The sequence below is a fragment of the Streptopelia decaocto genome (assembly GCF_964273445.1).
Source record: "Streptopelia decaocto genome assembly, chromosome: 2".
NCBI classification, from domain to species: domain Eukaryota; kingdom Metazoa; phylum Chordata; class Aves; order Columbiformes; family Columbidae; genus Streptopelia; species Streptopelia decaocto.
Window position 1 is genome coordinate 136,497,126 of NC_138655.1, and position 19,800 is coordinate 136,516,925.

The 19,800-nt window shown below is 37.5% G+C and overlaps 1 protein-coding gene across 4 annotated transcripts in view; it reads right to left on the bottom strand.

Annotated features, from left to right (window-relative positions):
• UMAD1 (UBAP1-MVB12-associated (UMA) domain containing 1) overlaps window positions 1-19,800 on the bottom strand; it is an 81,798-nt gene that overhangs the window by 56,466 nt on the left and 5,532 nt on the right. For 3 of the 4 annotated variants that reach the window (XM_082047042.1, XM_082047039.1, XM_082047040.1), the window contains exon 2: window positions 17,188-17,305. In XM_082047042.1, the coding sequence (XP_081903168.1) occupies window positions 17,188-17,269 (82 nt within the window). In that variant the 5' untranslated portion in view covers window positions 17,270-17,305. Of the gene's footprint in view, window positions 1-17,187; window positions 17,306-19,567; window positions 19,693-19,800 lie in introns of those variants that run through there. The other variant, XM_082047041.1, reaches the window with a different exon arrangement.

The following is a 19,800-nucleotide window of genomic DNA, read 5'->3' on the forward strand; positions in this document are numbered from 1 at the left end:
TTTATCTCAATGTGCCAAGTATACAAACCTGTTTAACTTCACAAAAACTTCACTTAATCATATCAAGACTTCGCAATTCTTAGTGAAAGCTAACTTGGGCAATATGGAAGAAGCAGAAAAAAGAAGAGTCTGCATATAGAGCAGAAACACAGATGACGACTAGTATTTTTTGAGACTTAAAGATTTTTTTGCAGCCTTTTAAAATATTCTGAATTTAGCTAGGTCATGCTAATAATCAGCCATCTTCATATTAGCACTGGGATAAGTTTTCCAACCTCCTTGAACCTGAATTGACTGTGGGACACCACACATGTACTTAACTCAATGTGAAAAACCCACCTTCACTCCCCTTGTGAAAAGTTCAGATATAAAAATGATGGGTTTTTTAATGTATCAAGGTACTGTAGTAAGTGCCTTAAGCATGGCACTAGTACTACCTAAACTACAGTTGGAAATACCCTGGAATCCACCCGTAGAATACACTTAGCATAACTATCCTATTTAAAATTTCAACTTTTTCACCTTAAATGGTTATAAGTTAGAAATAGTGTAAAATTATTTTTATCTAATTAGTTTCCACTTGAAGAAAAAAACTAAAAAGACTGAAATATATAGTTTTTTTCCTTTTAATGCAGAAATGTACTACTTAGTTCTCAAAATAGCTTTTAATGTTTTTAGCACAAGAATACATTGCATTCTTGCTTTCATCACTATTATTTGCCATAGTTAAATTCTTTACCTCCCTAAAAAAATGATGAACGAAACATGCCCAAAATATTTGGATAAGATGGGCTTATTTTGTTGTTGTTTTTCTCAAGTATGGCCACCACGCTGTGTCGTACCTTTGGATTTTTAAAATAGAAATAAAACACTCAGGTTTTATTACATCATACAGATTTTTGAAGAGTTGGTAAGGCATATGACAAAAATAAATGTGGAGAGGAAATGAAGGTATTTTCTAGAACTATTTATAGTAATCCAGTCATGCTGAACTGATTCTATTTCCTCCTATATTGAAAACACACAGACAGCAGCATACAAGAGACATGTCATCAACTTTCCGCTTACATCCAATGCAAAAAATAACAAGTAAACATACTCGTAAGTAGACTAACATTGTTTTCAGATTACATAGGGAAGGAAAATTTTATTGTGGTCAAATCTTGAAACCAACAATTTGTATAGATAATCATACATCTCTGTGAAATATATTCACTTATAAAAACTCCTAAAGATTAGGCTCATTTTCTTAAGAACAAATTTTCACATTGGTACTGTATTTTAATGAAAGCACTTAGACACAAGTAAATTGTTGGCAATATGAAGTTGTTTTTTAAATTTTTTTAATTAAAAGAAGCTGTAAAGCATAATTATAACCTAAAGTTTCCCCCAAGTGTCTGGAAACCAGCCGAGAGCTATTGGTTTCTGTAAGATGTAAGTCTTATGAACATCAGAAGCTGAATTCTGAAGGGACAGCTAATACTTTGCATCATGTGTTTGGTAAGTTATGCTTTTTCTGTCTGTCTGCCTCTTCACTTTAAAATTTGGTAGCCTTGGGGTCAAAAGGGCACTCTAATTTACATGGACAAATGAACCTATGGACAGCCACCTGAAATCAGTTAGTTCAAAGGTAAATTAAAGACATATTTGGTCCTTCTCACATTTCCTCTCATGTTCTAAGGCATTCACAGAGGATTTAATTGCAGTGGTTCCATCACACGCAATGTTTAATGTTCTGAAATTCCCCTTTGTCAGGAGGGCATGATCATGGAAGATCCTGAAATACCTGAAGTGAAGAATACCAGGATACAAGAATTAAATGATGTTATGAGATTGGACCAGATATTCAACCTTTGTCAGCCTTTTGCTGCTCTGTTACTTGGCTATTTGAGGATCTCCAGTGGAAGATCTCACAGGAACAAGGCAAGAACCACAGAGCTCTGCTTCACTTCATTAACTCCACATTTAGCTTTGAATCCTTTCAACTTGAATACTATGGTGAATTTATCTCCAGTGCACACACTTATTTTAATTGAGGCTATTCCTTCAATTCCCTGTTCAGAAAATAATTCACTGGCAATAGAAAAGGATATACATATGGCTTGCTAGAAATATTTTGTTCAGAAGCAGGTGGTGGACATGCAGCAATGTTTTAGCAGTGTTTCATAAGGATCAACTCCATAGTCTAGTATTTCCTCTACACTGTGTAACCAGGAGGGAAAAGGCAACAATTGATCATCCCATGCTAAAATAAGGACAAAACTTAAGGGGGAAAAAGATAACCAGACATCAGCTTACAATAAACTGAATATAAAAAAGCCTCCCCCCTCCACAATGCTGTTTATTCAAACTGTATTTATTTAATCTATCTACCTCAAAGTTTACATCAAGATCTAAACCATCCAAACATTTCCATCATGACTAAAACATGGATTATGCTCAGTGGCAAGAAAACCTCAACTGTTTCACCAACAAAAATAATTGTACATAAATCCACCTTGGGAAATTAGGAAGGCCATAGATATGACCCCAAACAAACACATCACTAAGGTTTCAAGGGAATCTACAAACCTTTCCCAAGTTTCTGCACCACAATTCTTAGAAGAGTCTATCATGACCATGTTTGGAGCATATAGTAACATCCACAAATAAGATATTTCCATTTAAGAAGAAAAATTACTTTGTATTAGTTAGTATCCCATTAGAATGTGGGGAGCGTAAGAATACAGAAAGCTCTTCCTTTGGATATCTTGTTGTCCATCCAGTATACTAGCTGAGATTCTTGTACCTGTATTTTGTTAATAAATATTTCAGAAGCTAGGAACATCTAAAAGTAGACAGGATTTTAACAACTGGCAACAGTAAACACACTCTGGGATATCTCTGCCCCTGCCTGACTAGCATTTCAGCATGTTTCTAAAGCAGTGAGGGACATGTTTCTTACCCTGATTACCTACACATTGTACTTCACAACTAGGTTTCATACCAATCATTCCATTTATATTTCAGAATATGATTTCCCAGTTAGAAGCAGTGGTGTTTTGTAAGGAAGAAAGAAGGACAAGAACCATGTTACATTATGCTTTGGCCTTCAGATGATTTCTGGGGGGCAGTTTATATGGCTTTTATCTTTTTACTCAAAATCCTGACTTCTCAAAAACTGGCTTCTTTTTTATTTCAACGCCAGTTCTGCTCTTTTGGGTGGTTTGACAGTAATAAAAAGCAGTCCAGACATACTCGCATAGTAAAACTAAAAGTCAAACAACACCCCCATAGTATACACACTGTGATCTTCTGCTTGCAGCATGTCAGCATAACACATGGTTCAATGCTCTCACAAGGGGCAGAACACACCAGACTGCTCAAACACCGGCCCTTAACACTCCAGGTATCAGATCAGAGCACTTACACTACTTTAAGTCACACAGGCAACAAAATTAATTGTTGGTTGCTCTCCAGTTGGCAAAGGGAGGGTATATATGAGGAAAGTAATCAGTAGTAGAATGGAAAAAGAAGTTTCAAAGCAAGAGCCTCTGAGAATGTGTTCGTTTGCGCCCCATGTTAAGCCTGATCTTCAGCATTGAGATCAAAAGTGCCCCAACATGTTCTCACCAGAAACGTCTTAACTTCATAATTCATTCTCTGCACAAGAAGTTCATTGACTTTAGGTACAGAATGTCAGCAAACAGATGGCTTATGCAGCCAGGAATGTGCTGAAGACTTAAAGAAATATAAACCCAGAGGAATCAGTAGTTTCACTGGACCCAAGGTAGGAAAAAGAGAGTAGTAGAGAAGACTCCTTACACGTATCACACCTCCTGAAATAAGAACACAGGTAGAGCAAGACAGCCACCCTTAGCTTTCCATCTGATTAATCAAATAGAGCGTACAAAATAAAGCATTTCTTGCTCAAGAGTAGCTGTTAAGAAGATCAGTGCCTGAGACATGCAGCTGGAAGATACCTGCTGACACTAAGCAGGTACAAGCCTGTATTACTGTCCTGGTTTTAACCAGTAAAAGATATCACAAGAATATTGGAGGGGAGGTGGGTCTTTAAAAAATTAAAAAAAAATACTTTGCCTTTTTGTTTTCAAACAGAAGACTGCAAAAAAAACCCCAAAAACTGCAAGACAAATTAGCTTGGGCTATAATGATAAACACTGGACCAACATTATTGCACTATGGCCCTGATCAACTTTAAACCTACTTCCACAGCAGTACTGTGTGCTGCAGGTTTTAAAAAGCCATATGCAGGCAAATAATATTGATAAAACATTTTATAATCTGAAGTTCTCTATAATTTCTTATAATCAAACCTGGAATCAGAATGTGCCAGATACCTTTTACTATTATTTTACATCAGAGAAGATCCTATTTCTTTTAGCAGTCAGTGCTTTCAGCCCCAGCCCCCGGGGGGGCCAAGTCGCTAAGAGGGGACACGCACAAACAAAACACACCCCACCCGCCACACAGCTACACCCTCAACGCACCTCCGGCAAGAGAGCAGGGCTTCTTTCAATCAGCTTTTGACAGATGATGAATGCATTTTTGGCTGTGACAAGTTGAATATCACCTGAAAGTATGATCCTCAATTATTTTTCTTAGAATTCCCCCCCTTCTTTCCTATAATCATTTCTTAATACTCCTAAAAAGGTAATTGAGTCTAACAGCAAAGACTTACAAGTATAGAATTTGACTGCTCTTTAATACTATTTAAAATGAAAAGCATATTATGACAAACCACGACTCATTATCTTCACACAGCACACATATTTTGCTATCAAAAAGATTAGAATGGGTATGATGCCTGGAAAGGCATACTCAAACCAATTATCTAAAAAAGCAGCTGTCTCAGAAGCCACAAAAAGCATTAGGGATCTAAATTCATTAGCTGTCGCTTCTGCACATGAACACAAGTGTCCTGGATCTGATCGGGAAGCAGCTTAACTCCCGCCTCCCCCACAACACACTCCAGGCACAACGGGCACCTTTTCCCTAGAAACTAAAGCCAGGGAAAGCAGAGCAGATCTCTCTTTTCCTCTCACCTTCTATACCGGCCCAGTCAAGAAGCAGCGGACCTGACATCTGGGCCCCATAGTCTGAAGGTACCGAAGCTCCTGCCTCCCACAGGGAGCCCTCCCGCTCAGCTACACTTTAATTTGCATGGGGCACCTTTCTCCCCTTCCTTTTGAAGCGGGGCCTGGTCCCCGCAAAAAAGGAAAGGGTGCCTGGGACAAAGGTAAAACTAATCCGAAAGAGTCGGAGCCTGATGCCTAAGATCTGGCAACACACTCTTGTCTCTTTACACTGTTTTGGGGGGTGTTGTTTTTTGGGTCTTTTTTGTTTGGTTTGTTTTGTTAAATTTAGCCATTTCAGTTTAAGGGAAAAAGCACAAACCCACAACACACACACACACACACACACAGGGTAGGGAGCAGAGACCTGTATCCCAGCCTCCTTACTCCCAGGTCACTGCAGTTCAATGATTAATGCAGTATCAGAGAAGCTCCTACATCTTGCATTATTGAAGTAGAAGCACAGTGCAGCCAACATAAACAGTGGAGGTCCTCCCAAATGGACTACTTCAGACTTTGATGCTAGACGATGTGCGTCTGACTGCGCTAAGCCTATGCAGAACTAGATTTGAGGTCTGCTTCTCGGATGAATGCCTGAATAAGCACAAGTACACATCAAACATATTTCAAGAAGAACACACTGTAACTTCAGCTTTTGGTTTTGAATCAAGCAGACAGATGTGCTTGATGTACGGTGCCTTGATTCAGACACTTCAGCTCCAGAGCATACCAAGAATTCAAGCTTAATGCCAGTCTCTGCTTTTGCTAGTGGGTCATTTTAGGCAAATATGCTCAAAACACATTTTATAGATGGAATTTCAAAACTGGTTAATGCTACTTCTTGGTTCACTCTCTCCTAGTTCTTTAAGAACACAATACACAAGTTGGGAACTACTACTGGTTCCTTCTCCAGTCTCACCTCTGATTCACACAGTGGTAAAGTAGGAATAAATTCTCCTGAGAGCTGATATATCCAACTGAAGACTATATTCAACTGGAGTCAATATATTAAGTTTTGTTTAAATCTAAAGAAAGCTCTTCGTGCATCTTTTTATAACAGTGTTGACAAAACTTGTGGGTTAGTAAAGGAAAACAGTTCTAGTCAAAAAATATCTCCCCCCTAATTTTCTCTCCTAATGAAGGGCACATTGGTATATGTATTTAATATCCATGTTTTGAAGATAATATTGGCTGCTTTCTGCTATAATAGCTTTGCTAATGCTTTTGTAAATCAAATCTTCCTTAGTCATGGCCTTCCTTTTGCAAGACCTAAAGATGAAATTGTTCAGAAGAAATTATGTAGGCAAGTTCCCATTGAAAAAAAACAAAATGACAAAAAAAGAGCCATACATTGCCATTCCTCCCTCTCAAAAAAATGAAGTTTCATATAAACTGAAAGAAGGATAAAAATTAATCCTGTGGGGTTTAAATTGTTCTTCTCCCTTATTCACCCTGGAACAGGAAAACTACGAGCTTAAACTTCTGAACAACTGCAGTATATCGCTGATCTAGACAGGTCTCAATGGAAATAGATTTAAAATGATACAGCCTAACAGAAATTTTTGCTGTTGTTACAGGAAAGGTCTGGGACTTTAGATCATTTTAAGGAAGTCTGCCCATTTTAACTGAAAAAAAGTGTATATTGTACATGTTTAATGGTGGTCACATGCTCAAAGACCTCATCATTAATCTGGGAGTAATTGAAAAAGGGAAAAAAACCCAGAAAACCCCACAAACACAAGAGAACCTCACCATTGACAAGTCAATACTACCAACTATGAGAGCTCTCTCTACAGTTTGTACTTGCATTCTTATAGACAAAATACAAAATCCATATTGACCTAATCCATATTCCCCTAGTCCCCTAACTTCACTTAGACAGCCTGACAAAAACAAGAAGGAAATGGGAAGACTGCAAACATAGATCTGCTGAGTGGATTTGAAGTCCCATGTTTATCTCAGCTGCTGGAAAAACATTCACACTGTATCAATATTCCTGAGTTAAACTCACTTTAGCTTTTGAATGATTTTCTGTCCACCATCATTTTTGCCCTATACACAGTTTTTGTAGCAAATAAACATGCATAAATTTAGGAATCAAGATACAGAATTAAGACTGATTATATCTTGTGATGTACATGGTTAACTGTAAAAACAGCAAAGCGTGCATTAGTTGTTAAAGAAACAAACTGTACAAATGAAGCAGCCCTCTAATTATATGAGGTCTTTGCATTCCTCTTTATTTTTTACTATCAAGTAGAAGGGCATGCACATGACAATGGAAGCACCACTAGAATAATTTGCTAAAAGGTATAAAAAGCACAGTGAAGTGATCATGGTCTCATGGTCACAAAACCAGACTACTGTATGATCTTCCCAGCAAGCCATGGTTAATATTGTGAGCAAATATTTATTTTTGACTAAGGAAGACAGAAGAATTTCAGAACTGACTCTATGCAGCCCTCGTTTGTGGGAGAAAAGCAGCATGAAAAAGCTGGAAATCATTAAGCTGTGTGAGCAGAGATCTGAAATCACATAACATCTTTGGGAACCACCAAAGATGTGTTATGGCAGAAATAGATGAAATACCACTGAAGTTCAAAACAATTGACTGGATAAACCACCTATATCCTTTAATTTCTTTGGCCCTTACTGAAAGGTACTCAACCTAGCACATAAAGAAAGAGCAGCTAAAGCAAAAAACCACCTTTATGCACAAGGGGACAAGCCATCTTTCATTTTATAAAGGAAAGTCTCACACTAACGTTACTATTTCATACTGAGGTCTATGACACTACTGACTTGGAACACTTGTGAAACACAGAACATAACCTTCTTGAGTTTCTATATACTACCTGATTAAAAATAAACAACACAATGTATCTTTGTCAAAGTAATTTTTCTTTTTCCACTGAAAAAATGTACAAAAACATGTATTTGCCAGAGACAGGGAGAGGTGTGTGTAAAATCAGCTCAACATAACATTTTCTTCAGAGAAAATTAACTTTGATTAACATCTGTAGAAGTCAGAATGACTCCAACCAGACAGGCAGGGATTGCCTGGGCTAATGACTAGAGCTCTCTCTGCAAGGAATGATTGAACTATGCTGTACATTGCTGAAAGCGGGACTTCAACCTGAATTTATCACTTGCCAGAAGAGCAACTTGCACTCCTGCAACACATTTTCCACCTCTTGTTTTTCAGTTAGCCCTGGCTGTAAGTTCATCTTACACAGGAAAATCAGGCTTGGGCTGAAAGTATATTATCGTATCTTGAACTATTTTCTTTGCATCATAAAGAAAAGCAGCTTTTAATTCTGAAAGAGATTTAATGACCAGCATATTCTGGGAGACAAAGTTTACAACCAGGACTTGAAAATCCCTAGTTTTACACTACATTTTGCTATTTTTACTCGGTTTTACAATAAGCAATCAGCATTTTTCTTTCTTATATTCCAGCTGCAAATTGCTTTAAGAATAGTGTATGGACCAATAGAGTAAGACACTACTACCAGGGAGTAAACTGTAATACTATGTATGGGAGTAGAATTGTCAGAACCCAGGTGTCAAAAGTGATCACCCTACTACAAGCAAAGGTTAAAGAATACTATGTCGACCTATGTAAATACATCAATGCGGAATAGTCATGTCTAAGAAATGCCCTCAGCTTTTCTGAGGAAAAATTTCTAGCAAAAAAAAGATTTTCTTACTTCAGCATATTCTACTTCCACCAATATTTGCAGGAGTTAAAATCAGTAGGACCAAACCTCTCAGGAGCGGTTTGGAGACCTGGACATGTAGAAAGTGCCTACTTATTATCCATCAAGTCAGAAGGCAGTTAATATGAAAAACAGGAACGCAAATCCAACCAATATTTTCTTAGAGGGCTGGCAGCAAACTGTCAGATGCACGTGTGACCTCAAAACAACCTTTTGCCAGATGCCTCTTTAACCTCGTACAATTACATCAACTTCTAAAAAGACTGGTACATTTTACCATTTTCCTCCTTTGGTCATGCAAATTAAGGAGATGTGCTTAAAAGACAGATTGAAAATATTTAGTTCTGTGCATTTTTCTCTGTCTTAAAGCCTCAAAATAAAGCTGTCTAATACAGCAGCACATACTTTAACTTCCTTTTTCTCCCCAGAATTAAAACTGCTGTAGAAGTTATACAAGAAATCTTCATCTTTCTTTTTTCCTCCCTTGGGTCAGTGTTTAAAACCAGGTAACTTTTTGAGATAGCTCTGAATTAAGGCGCCACGACAACATTCAGCCAAAGCAATCAATAAATCACTTTTAATACTATTTACTATTTTTAAGTAAATAACTTTTTTTTTCATAAAAAGTATGTCATAAATCTTATGTTGCAATCAATAGAGGCCAATACAATGATTCATCTTATTCAGATTAAAAAATGTTAGCCTGTATGCTAACATTTTAAAAAGGGCATTTTTGCTAATTAAAAAATAATCAAATGCATAGCAAAGTAGCATCATTAATGTGTTTCAGGGGCTCAAGCGTTAGAAAGCAAAAAGAGAGAAATGGAGAAATGTAATAGACTGAGAAATAAGTAGGTCATGTGTAGTAAGGTGCTAAAAATACTAACATCTGATTTGTGCCTGAGAGAAGTATTTTTAAAATCTAGAGTTGCACAAGTAAATGAAGAATTGAACAGTCCTTTGTCAAAAAACACATGCTTTGATGAAGCATTAAAAAAGATTCCCTGCGTTGTACAGAATTCAGGAAAAAATATTTCCTTTAAGAAATATACCTCCTTATACAGCAAAACAATGAATTTCAGTTGTTCTGTAACCCAGTTCCTTTAATCTGCATAAGAGATGCTGACTGAGTTCACTCAACCAAATCACTACTGGCTTTCAGAATACAATCAACACATGCTTTTCAACAGTATTAATATAGCATGAAGCTTGTGCTCCTAATTATTCATGTTTTTGCATTCTGTTTTTTCCCCCTGCTGTAAAATATGCAAATTTACTTCTTTGTGTTATTTAGGTCCCACATGGGCCTCAACAGATCTGTTTGGAAGGAATTACAAGCCAACATCTAGATACATGCTGTCAACATTTCAAGCTTCATTATTTTTATTAGGTTGGAATGCCATTATAGATTTGATATTAGGCTTTTAAAAGCTTTTTATAAATCTGTCAAAAACCTACAGTCTAATAAAATAGTGTACTGATAATTACTACTGCTCCACTTTGTGTGTGTGCCTGTGTGTGTGTATGGGAGAGAAAAGCCCTACAACTCCTGAATACAAGAGAAATCCCCATCTAGCGGTACTATTGAAAAATGCAGTTTGTTTTTGTGCAAAATTAGTACCCAAGAGGATTAGTTTGACTTCATTACTGAATGAAGGGTAGCCATTACCTCCTTATGCAACTAAGGATCGCTAAGAGGAGAGGACTGTGTCTTTGAATTACACCTCCTCCCTTTTCAGGCAACTCTGACTGTAAAATTCCGTGCCCAAATGAGCTACTAATGATTTTTAAGTATAAAGCCCAGAAAGCAGCAGTTCAAGAAACAGGCCACTTAATACAGTGATGTTCTGGTGCGTATCGGAAGCGTTCACTTACAGTGGCATAGATTGACACATCTAAAGTATTTGTTAGATAAAAAATACTTAAAGATTTCTCCAAATCTCATATTATTATAAAGTTAGTATAAAATATTTGTACACTTAAACAACATAATGAAGTAGTAGCTTGGTTAGTGGAAGACCGCAGGGTTGGAAATAACTACACAAGCACTTACTGATATATATAAAAAAATACATAATATAAGCCCATTGATACAGAAAGTGAAAGGACACTGAGACGCTGCTTTTTTCCAACTGGCAGAAAGCTTCGTGCATTTCTTTAATGTAACAGCATATTTTAAAACGCTGCAGCAGCCCAGCCTTCCTTACTAGCACCACTAAAAGCTCCTTAAATATTAATGAAAAAAAAACAATTTAGAGATTTACAGGAATCTACTACACATTACTACTGCCTCCTAGAAAACAAACAGCAGCAGCAGCAACACTAAGATTTTACAAATCTCTTGATGCATTTAATTTTTGAAGTGTGTACACAGAGTGGAGAAACCAAAAACCTATTTGAATTGCAGTAAAAAACTCATATGCAGTACTCCTTTGATTTGAGAGGATCAAAATATTAAATTTTCCTTTCATAACACACTCACCCTTGAAGATTTTAAAACTGCACATTTCTCTCAGAAGCAAACATTTAAGAAGTTCTTAAAAACATATGTAGAGATTTGTATTACCAAGATTAGTGCGTAAACAAATAGGCCTTTATATCATGTTGGGTGACAGCAGGGGTGTCCCTTAATTCAAATATGCGATTTATCCAAATCTTCCTTCCACAATAAAAGGTACCCCAAAGACTATCTGCATGCAAAATAAATTCATGTCAAAACTGAAACTGGAATTAAAGAGGAAGAAATATATGTAAAATTGCTCTTCAGAAAAACAGAGTCAAGATTTCCAGAACTAAAAACTGACTAGTGTTGATCATTTTACTTTTTCACATCTCCAGCACAGCAGACTTCCTGATTTGTAAAAGATGTTATTTTGCAATGTAACTGTAGCTAACAGAGGGAAACTTTCAGTTGGCTGTAAATCATTCTTTCCAGTCTCATAGCTGAGTGAGGATGCTCCTGTCTACAGACAAGCATGATCCCATATGAAGGAATTACAATACTGAATTAACTCAGTAATACATGTACTGAATACAGCCAAGTAGGGTTAAAGTACTTCATTTAAGATAAAGCCAAAGTTTGAGTGCCTTGCAGAGATTAGCTTAAGATAGTAAGCCATACGTGACCACCACCATTTTGAGATAAGACTATCTGCTATCATCCATCATAATTTATTAAACTCATGTACTCCTTTTGCATCCCGTTATGCTGCTGACTTTGTCACAACATGTAGCAGTGATGATTTCTACAACATCTTCCTTCTCACAAAAAAGTTCCTGAACTTTCCACCTTTTATCTAATATCAGTTCTCTTCTACTTTCTTAATAATGAAGAAATTTCTGCCTTATACTGTATTTCATCTCACAGGATGAAAAAAAATCAGTTCCCACTTTGTTTTCTGTGAGGTTTTAAATGTTGGTGCAAGTCTGGCCACATGTGTTCTGTGGAGCTCCTTCTCTTCAGACATCAGCATCGAAACAGAGGTACATGTCAGTTAATTTGAGAGATCCAGGACTCACTTAAATATCACATGTCCTTCTTCTTATTAGGAAGAGATTTCAGAACACTTAATTTCTTATGTCTATGCCTATTTATATTCTCTTAAGAGGAAACATAACAGGTAAAAATCATACTTGTTCCAATAGTGAGAAGCATAACAAGCAAGTGTTCATTCAGAATTTGTTTACTATTTCTATATGGCCTCAACCATCTAGGAAAGCACAGTAAGGAAAAGGGAGGTTTACAGAACAGGAGTGTATCTTCATTATAAAAATCCTGCCAACCCTTTTCACCATGGCCATACCCTCACTGCGTCTGTGGCAGTCACACCACGCAGACGAGAATCCCATGCCTGCCCATTTTTCCTTGGGCGCTTACTCTTGGAACTTTAAAAAAATCTACACCAAAATGTTGGATGTCAGAAAACAACCTTCAGGTGACAGTCAAATGCTCTCTGTAAGTCAATAATAATACTCCCTACCACCTGTTAGAGACCCACACCTGAGGTCAAGAGCAGAGCTCTGACATAATAGCCATTAGTCAGTTTGAAAATTCATGTTAATTTGTATCTAAAAAAATGAAACAGGAAGCTGTCATAAGTTCAAGGAAGAATCAGAAGTTAAATGTTTACAAATCAGCGTTATCAGCAGCAGCAACTGAGCTGCTTCTCCAAGCCATTTACTCCATTCCAATTTATGACATAAAAAGATCCCTGAAAGAAAACAAAACAAAACCCAACAACTCTTAAATCCATGAAACAGATTGGCTTTTAAAACGCAATTTAAAAGTAAACAAAGTAGACTTGAACTCGGGCATGGTCAAAGGCTCAGATCAAGAGCTCCCCAGAGAACCATGCTGCCTTCAGATGCCACCAAACAGCAAGACAACCACCCTGGCTGTACAGGTCCGAGGTCACCAGTGGGCCCAGCAACCCTTTCCCCAGCCCCAGGGGTTTAGCTGTCCATACGCATGGCCAGCACTGAGCACATGCATCAGCATCTGGGCAAAGAGCTGGAGGAGAAGCCTCATCTCAGGTTCTTGGTCCTTGCCCAAGCCACCCCACAGGGATGCCTGTGACTGTCCATGCACCTCGGTGACCCCAATCCACTGATTTGACCACCCGGCCTGGCCTCAGCTCTGCCCCCTCCCTGAGGACTTCTTCTGAGGACTCTCCACTGACTCTGGTCACCGTCACCAGGCCTGCTCTGCTGTCCTTGCTCAGGCAACAAGGGACCACAGCCCTCGTAGGCGAGTTCTCTACCCAAGCCCCCGGCCTCTCAGTGCCCTCACTCAGCTGCAGGTTCTCCTGCCCAGCAGAAGCACCAGCACTTGCTGCTCCCTCACATTGGCTTACATCAAAATTTCTGGAAAAGTAATTAAAACCCTGCACATCAGCATCTTAAAAAAATACTGCTGAATGTTATTTTTGTTTTCAGGTTTAGTTTAAAGAGCACATACAGAACAATATTCTGTGATAAGTGTTTTTTCTTCATTTGTTCATTTGTTTGTTTTATTTTGTTTTACAATACGGGTGATGAGACACTGGGACTGGTTGCCCAGAGAAGTTGTGGATGCCCCATCAGTGGAAGTGTTGAAAGTCAAGTTGAACAGGACTTTGAACAATGTAAGAGATGTCCCTGCCCACGACAGGCATGTTGGACTAGATAATCTTCAAAGGCCCCTTCCAACCCAAACCATTCTGTGGTTCTATGATATTTCCATTGTCTTCAAGCAAAAAACACTGACCAGCCACCCCAGTGAAAACATCTGCACCATGTGGATATTTGTAGAGTTTCTGAACTTCTTGCTAAATACACATGGGAAGCAGCATTGCTGTCTCAGGTTTTCAGTTCCTGATCTGAGACTGAGATTAGGACGAGTCGCATGCATCTTTGAGATCTGATGTGAGATATTTAGCTGTGTGCCAAACCAAAATGCTAGCTCTAACCTGTCTTCTCTTTGGCTAGCAACAGTAAGAATGGATGGTAGGCTGGAACTTATTTTATATTAGAAAAAGCCACAAACCATGAAAAATTTCTTAAAAAAGACTACTCTTCAAAATCTCTAAGCTAAATGGAAACTTACTTGTTTTCTGAATTTTGGCAAATTTGTGATAATCAGACAACTCCCTGAAACATTTTTCATATTTCTGCAATTGTTTCACTCATCAAAACCAACCACATGTGTTGTCTGTATTTCATAAGTCTCTTCCCTTTTCAAAATAATAGTTCTGCTTGTTACAGAACAAGCACCACTTCTACAGCTTCATGAACAGATGAGATGACCAGTATCTGGAAAATAAGTGAACTGGTAGGTAGATGTAAAAATGCTTTAGTCCCTGGTAGAAAATTACATTTTATATTTGTTTTGTGGAGAGTGAATTACGAATTATATTTTCTTGACTCCCACACATGCAGTGTTTGCCCCAAAAGATAAAATAGAGAATATCTTTCAGCTACTATGTTGCACAGTTGTTTTTGTTGCTTCAAGAGTTTTTATGAGTCATCTTTCTAGTCGAAGAACAGGTATTCAGATACTGAAATTCCAAATGCATTGATATTCAACAAGCAAAAGCAGATTTAAATTATTGTAATATATAACGGGAGTTGTGAAAAAAAATAGAAAACAAACAAAAGATCCTCAAGATTAGAAAGGGTGATAGCTCTGGTGGTTCTTTCTCAATTAAGTTTTGAACCATCTTCCCTTTTTTTCAAGTAGCAGATGATACAGAAAGAGATTAGAATAATTAAATATTGTTAGGAAAATCACAGTCCAATTATCTACATTTAACTGTGATGCTCAGTACTCTCACAACATTAATGAATAGGTAATGGACATGGCATTTGATTCTTTCTTCATAGGGCTCATTCAGACTTCCAGTAAGGCTCCTGGCTGTCCTTATCAGTGCTGCACAGTGTGAACAATCCTGCAAGGGACTTGCGACAGACAAACTGTCCTGACCACAACAGTGGGAATCAGAAGCAAGCATCCCCTGAGGATGTATTTTTCCTCTTCTTTCTCCAGGAAAGAAAAGCAAAACACTTCCTCCCATGTCTACAGAGTATCAGCAGACCAGGGTTTTTGTTCTTACATACTTTCAATGAAAGACTGGGTGTAGAAACCAACTTAAGAAATTAAATTCTCACTCCCTTCAAGAGTGTCCAGTGCCTACAGCAGTATTCACACCAAAGGTCCTATAATCCTATTGAGATTTGTTAAAGACATTAGAGTGCTGGTATTCTAGAATATTTTATACCTAAATTCAAAAAAGCTTCAGAACCTCCCATCTGAATAATAAAAAGGTAACTAGCAGAATAGCTAGGTATTGTGGTTTGGTTTTGCCTTTGTTTTGGACTGCTATTATTCCTAGACAAACAAAACTTCTAGGTAAGTATCTACTCAAGTGCTGACCTATAATTCTGCAATGAAATCCATCTAGCAAGATAGTGATGTGCTCCACTGACAAGGTTGACAGCAATTCTTTTGCCCAGTAAAAGTTAGTTAAGATTAAATTACAGTCCATTTCATTGTAGATTGCTAAATTAACTTCCATCTGAGCAAAAAATCTTAATAAATAGAAATAAAACAAGAGAAGATTCAAGGAAAATTGATAGTTCTTAAATTTATATTTAACAGATCAAATTAGTATGAATTTATATGAACAAAGTTTTAATAGTCACTGACAGCATTTAAGGAAAAAGGAATGACGTTAAAGTGAATGCAGAATTAGGCCCAGCAATTGTGAGACATAAGCAACTTTTGGGTGCAGAACTCAAACTCTCTGCTTATTACAGATTTAAAACTCTAAATGATCTCCAGACTTTTTTTGGGACAACAATGTGTCTCCTTTGACCCTCCCACAATGCAAGTGCTGGAGTGATTTGATGTGACCAGTGCAGATTAACAAAATCTAGTGGAAGGTAACCATGAAACATGACAACACAGCGTCACAGATGTGAAGGAAGATTTGTTTTAATAGAGAACTATTAGAAAGAATTAAGTTCTCCTCAGAAAGAGTTCCAATAGTCTCTCATATTGTTAGATTTTTATAATCTAGAGGCTTTCGTGACTTGAAAATGCTCAAGAAGTAACACCTACAGAAACACAGTAAGATTCCTGATAAGAACAAGTCAGTAAATCAGAGCAGCAGAAGCGGAATATTGATGATGACAGATTTACAAGGAGGAAAACACAAATTTTCAAGAGGAAAAAGAAAAGGATCAGTTACAGCATGACAGCAATAAATTCTTTATCTTCTGCACGCTTGAGCCATCCTATAAGCCCGTGAAATAGCTTGACTAAAGCTCCAAGTTTAGCCAGTTCACAGGTGAGTACACTTCAGATTAGTTTTTGAATAACAAAAAGACTTGGAAGACCTTCAACTGGTTAATTTTCATCAAACTAAGAAAAAGCCAGATTCTGAGACAGAACATCGACATTTGCCATGTGATTAGAAATATACAGATGTTTCTTGGCTTCTAATATAAAAAGACTTTCAGAGTAACACCAAAAGGAAGGATCTTGAAAAACAAACAGTCATCTAACGACTGCAATAAGATATTCTCTTGCCACAACTCTAATCATAAAGCTAGAAGCCTCAACTTCGAGCATTCTTGTTTTGTAAGGACATAACAATTTCTTGCTCGCAATATGAGAGGAAGACAAGAAACTACATTTTCAGTGCTCTTGAATAGGAGTCCGTACCTATGGAAATAAAACTTCAGCTATTTAGTCCAAATGATGAGATTAGGAATATTAATTCCTTCAGGAAAGTAAGAATTCCAAACAATTTTTATCATGGCTTCTCTTAATATTTCATTTGGGCTAAGCACTTCAAAGAAATTTTTACATTCCAAAGATGATAAGAATCACTCTATACAGAAGCGCCACTCACCCACAATGACAAATCCATCTGCCTCTCTCTCTGGCACTGTAACCTTCTTTGAATCTTGACTTTTTCGGAAGAAGCTGAACATAACCTCTTTTTTTTTTTTTTCCTTCTGAGTCGTTATCTAAAATGAAGAAAAAATGTGTTAAATAAATATAAAATATCAGAATTTACCACAAGAAGCTCATGCTATGCCAAAGGCCACATACATGGTATTACAGCTTAGTCTTTATTACCAGATTGGAAATATTGTGCATTTTCTATGTTAGATAGATTACCTTGTGATGTAACAATTGACTTCAATAGGCAAAAAGAGAATGAAGTATAAAAGACGTTTCTATAAAGTTTTGAATGGATTGGAAGCATTAAAAAAAGCAAACCAACAAACAAAAAACGCCCTACCAAGCAACCAACCAAAAACCCCACAATTTCAACCTTTCTGAAGGAAAGTGAAAGAAGGAAACACCCTTCAGCATTTATCCAGCACATTTCCATATTTTTGTGCTATTTTGAGTTGTTGTTTCACCAACTTTCCCAGCAGAGTTAGTTATAAAACATCTAAACTTCGAAGCCCAAAACACGATCCTATAAAATGTGCAGCTTTATAATGCAGGAATACCTGAATGAAGCAAACTATACAAGAGATTTTCAGTTTTAAGTGTCTGTGCATCAATTTAAAAGATCAACCCACCCACTCCTACAACATTAGCATAGTATCTCTTTTCATTTTTCCCATTTGCAGTCTTGGAGACAGATTAACACTTGGGTGAATTTGATTACCAGTTACCACTGATTCCCTTAAAAGAAACTGCAACAAAATCATATATTACAAATTTTTTCACAACAGTAATTCAATTACAGAATCTTCCAAAGCAGCTAAGATCTGAGTTCACAGCAGCTACAACAAAATAAGGAAACTAGTGGAATAAAAACATCAACTGCAAAAGATTATGGCCAGGATGTATTCTCTCTGAAGACTGGTATATTACATGGAAGCAATTCTGAATAGCTTAGAAAGGACAAAATCATATTAAAAACTTCATGAGCACTAGCCAGAAGATAGGCAACTGGGCCAGCTTTTGCAAAATTATGTCCTATGAACCACCCCATAAACATGGATACATCCAATCTTCTAATCAAACTAATCATTCTGAACTTTAAGACATAGACTCAAGGAAGCTTCTCTTCTTCCAAGAAAAGTTGTAAGAAAAGCCTCTTAAGCGTGACTCTTGTGAAGAACAACCGACAGAACTATACAAAGCACATATCCAGAAGTTCGGCTTACCGAGAGGACTGCCCATGTACCACCACCTACTTTCTATTTTCTACCCAGCTGGCATCAGTGAATGCAGGAGCTGAGAGTGTCCCCAGCCTCCTCCCGCCACAGTGCTGGGACAACAAGCAAAGAGCAGCAGCCGCCTCCTGTCCCCAAGGGCCAAACTCAGACCACTGGACCACACCAGCCCATGGAGCAGCCTGTGGTCTGGCTGAAACACGCTGGGTGCCAAACACAGAGAGGAAGGTTTCAATAAACTATAATGCCAATGTAAAATCAGTAAAAAATTGAATAATATAATTTTGATTTACTTTGCAGACACCAACATTTAAAGGAGAAGGCACTGACAAACTGATAGCAATGACTAACATACACCTCCAACAGAGGAAAGGAGTCCAGTCTACAGAAAAAAGGTGCACAGTGTCAAGTTTCAATAATATTATTTCACAGTAAATTTAACAAATAAGAATATTTAGAGGTTGGAAAAAGAAGAGTGCTACCATGCAGTGTTTGGATTAAATATATATATATATATATATAAATCCTGAATTAATTATTTGCTAGAAATCCTCACTTCCCACCCAAATATTCACGGTACCATAAGCAAGACTTTTTTTTCCCCTAGTCAGTGACCGATAGCAATTAACTGCACAATCAGCACTGAGTATTCACCAGATACCAACTGCCTCAACTCTGCTTTTAAAAGCGATACCAAAGTCTTCCATACTTGATTTCACAGAAAGTCGTATATGAAGTGTAAGCACTGGCTTTCAGGAATAGTATATAAATAGAACATGGCAAAAGCAGCAACAATTCAGACTGTGGCCTGATACTTGAGACTTAAAGACTGAATATCCCGCAGGCTGGCCAGCTATTGCTTGCTTATGCTGATGCAGTACAATTGCTAGCAACCAAATAAACGATACCAACGTACACAAGAACAGAACAAACCACCCAGTCCCAGATATGCAGTAATTAAAAGAAAATGTTACTTATCTGCATTTTGTTCCTTTTTGCTTATTTTCCTACCTTACCATGTGAAATACTGATATTTCCAGTTCTGTGGAGATTACACAGTAGAAACTCCTAATTACCTCATTTATTCCTTACCTTCCCCCACACCCAGGCTCAACACATGGCGCCAGCAGCATATTCCTTTTTCAGCCCTCAGGGAATAAGTCTTCTCCTGCTACCAATTAGGGTTGTCAGTCCCATAGCTCAAGTGGTAAAAACCTGTGCTGTAATGCTCAAGAGTCAGGTTTCTGCTCCGATGATGTATGAAGGAGAGGCAGTTGTGGAACAGTTTAAAATGCAATTTTACCTTCATCTTAAGTGTGCAACAA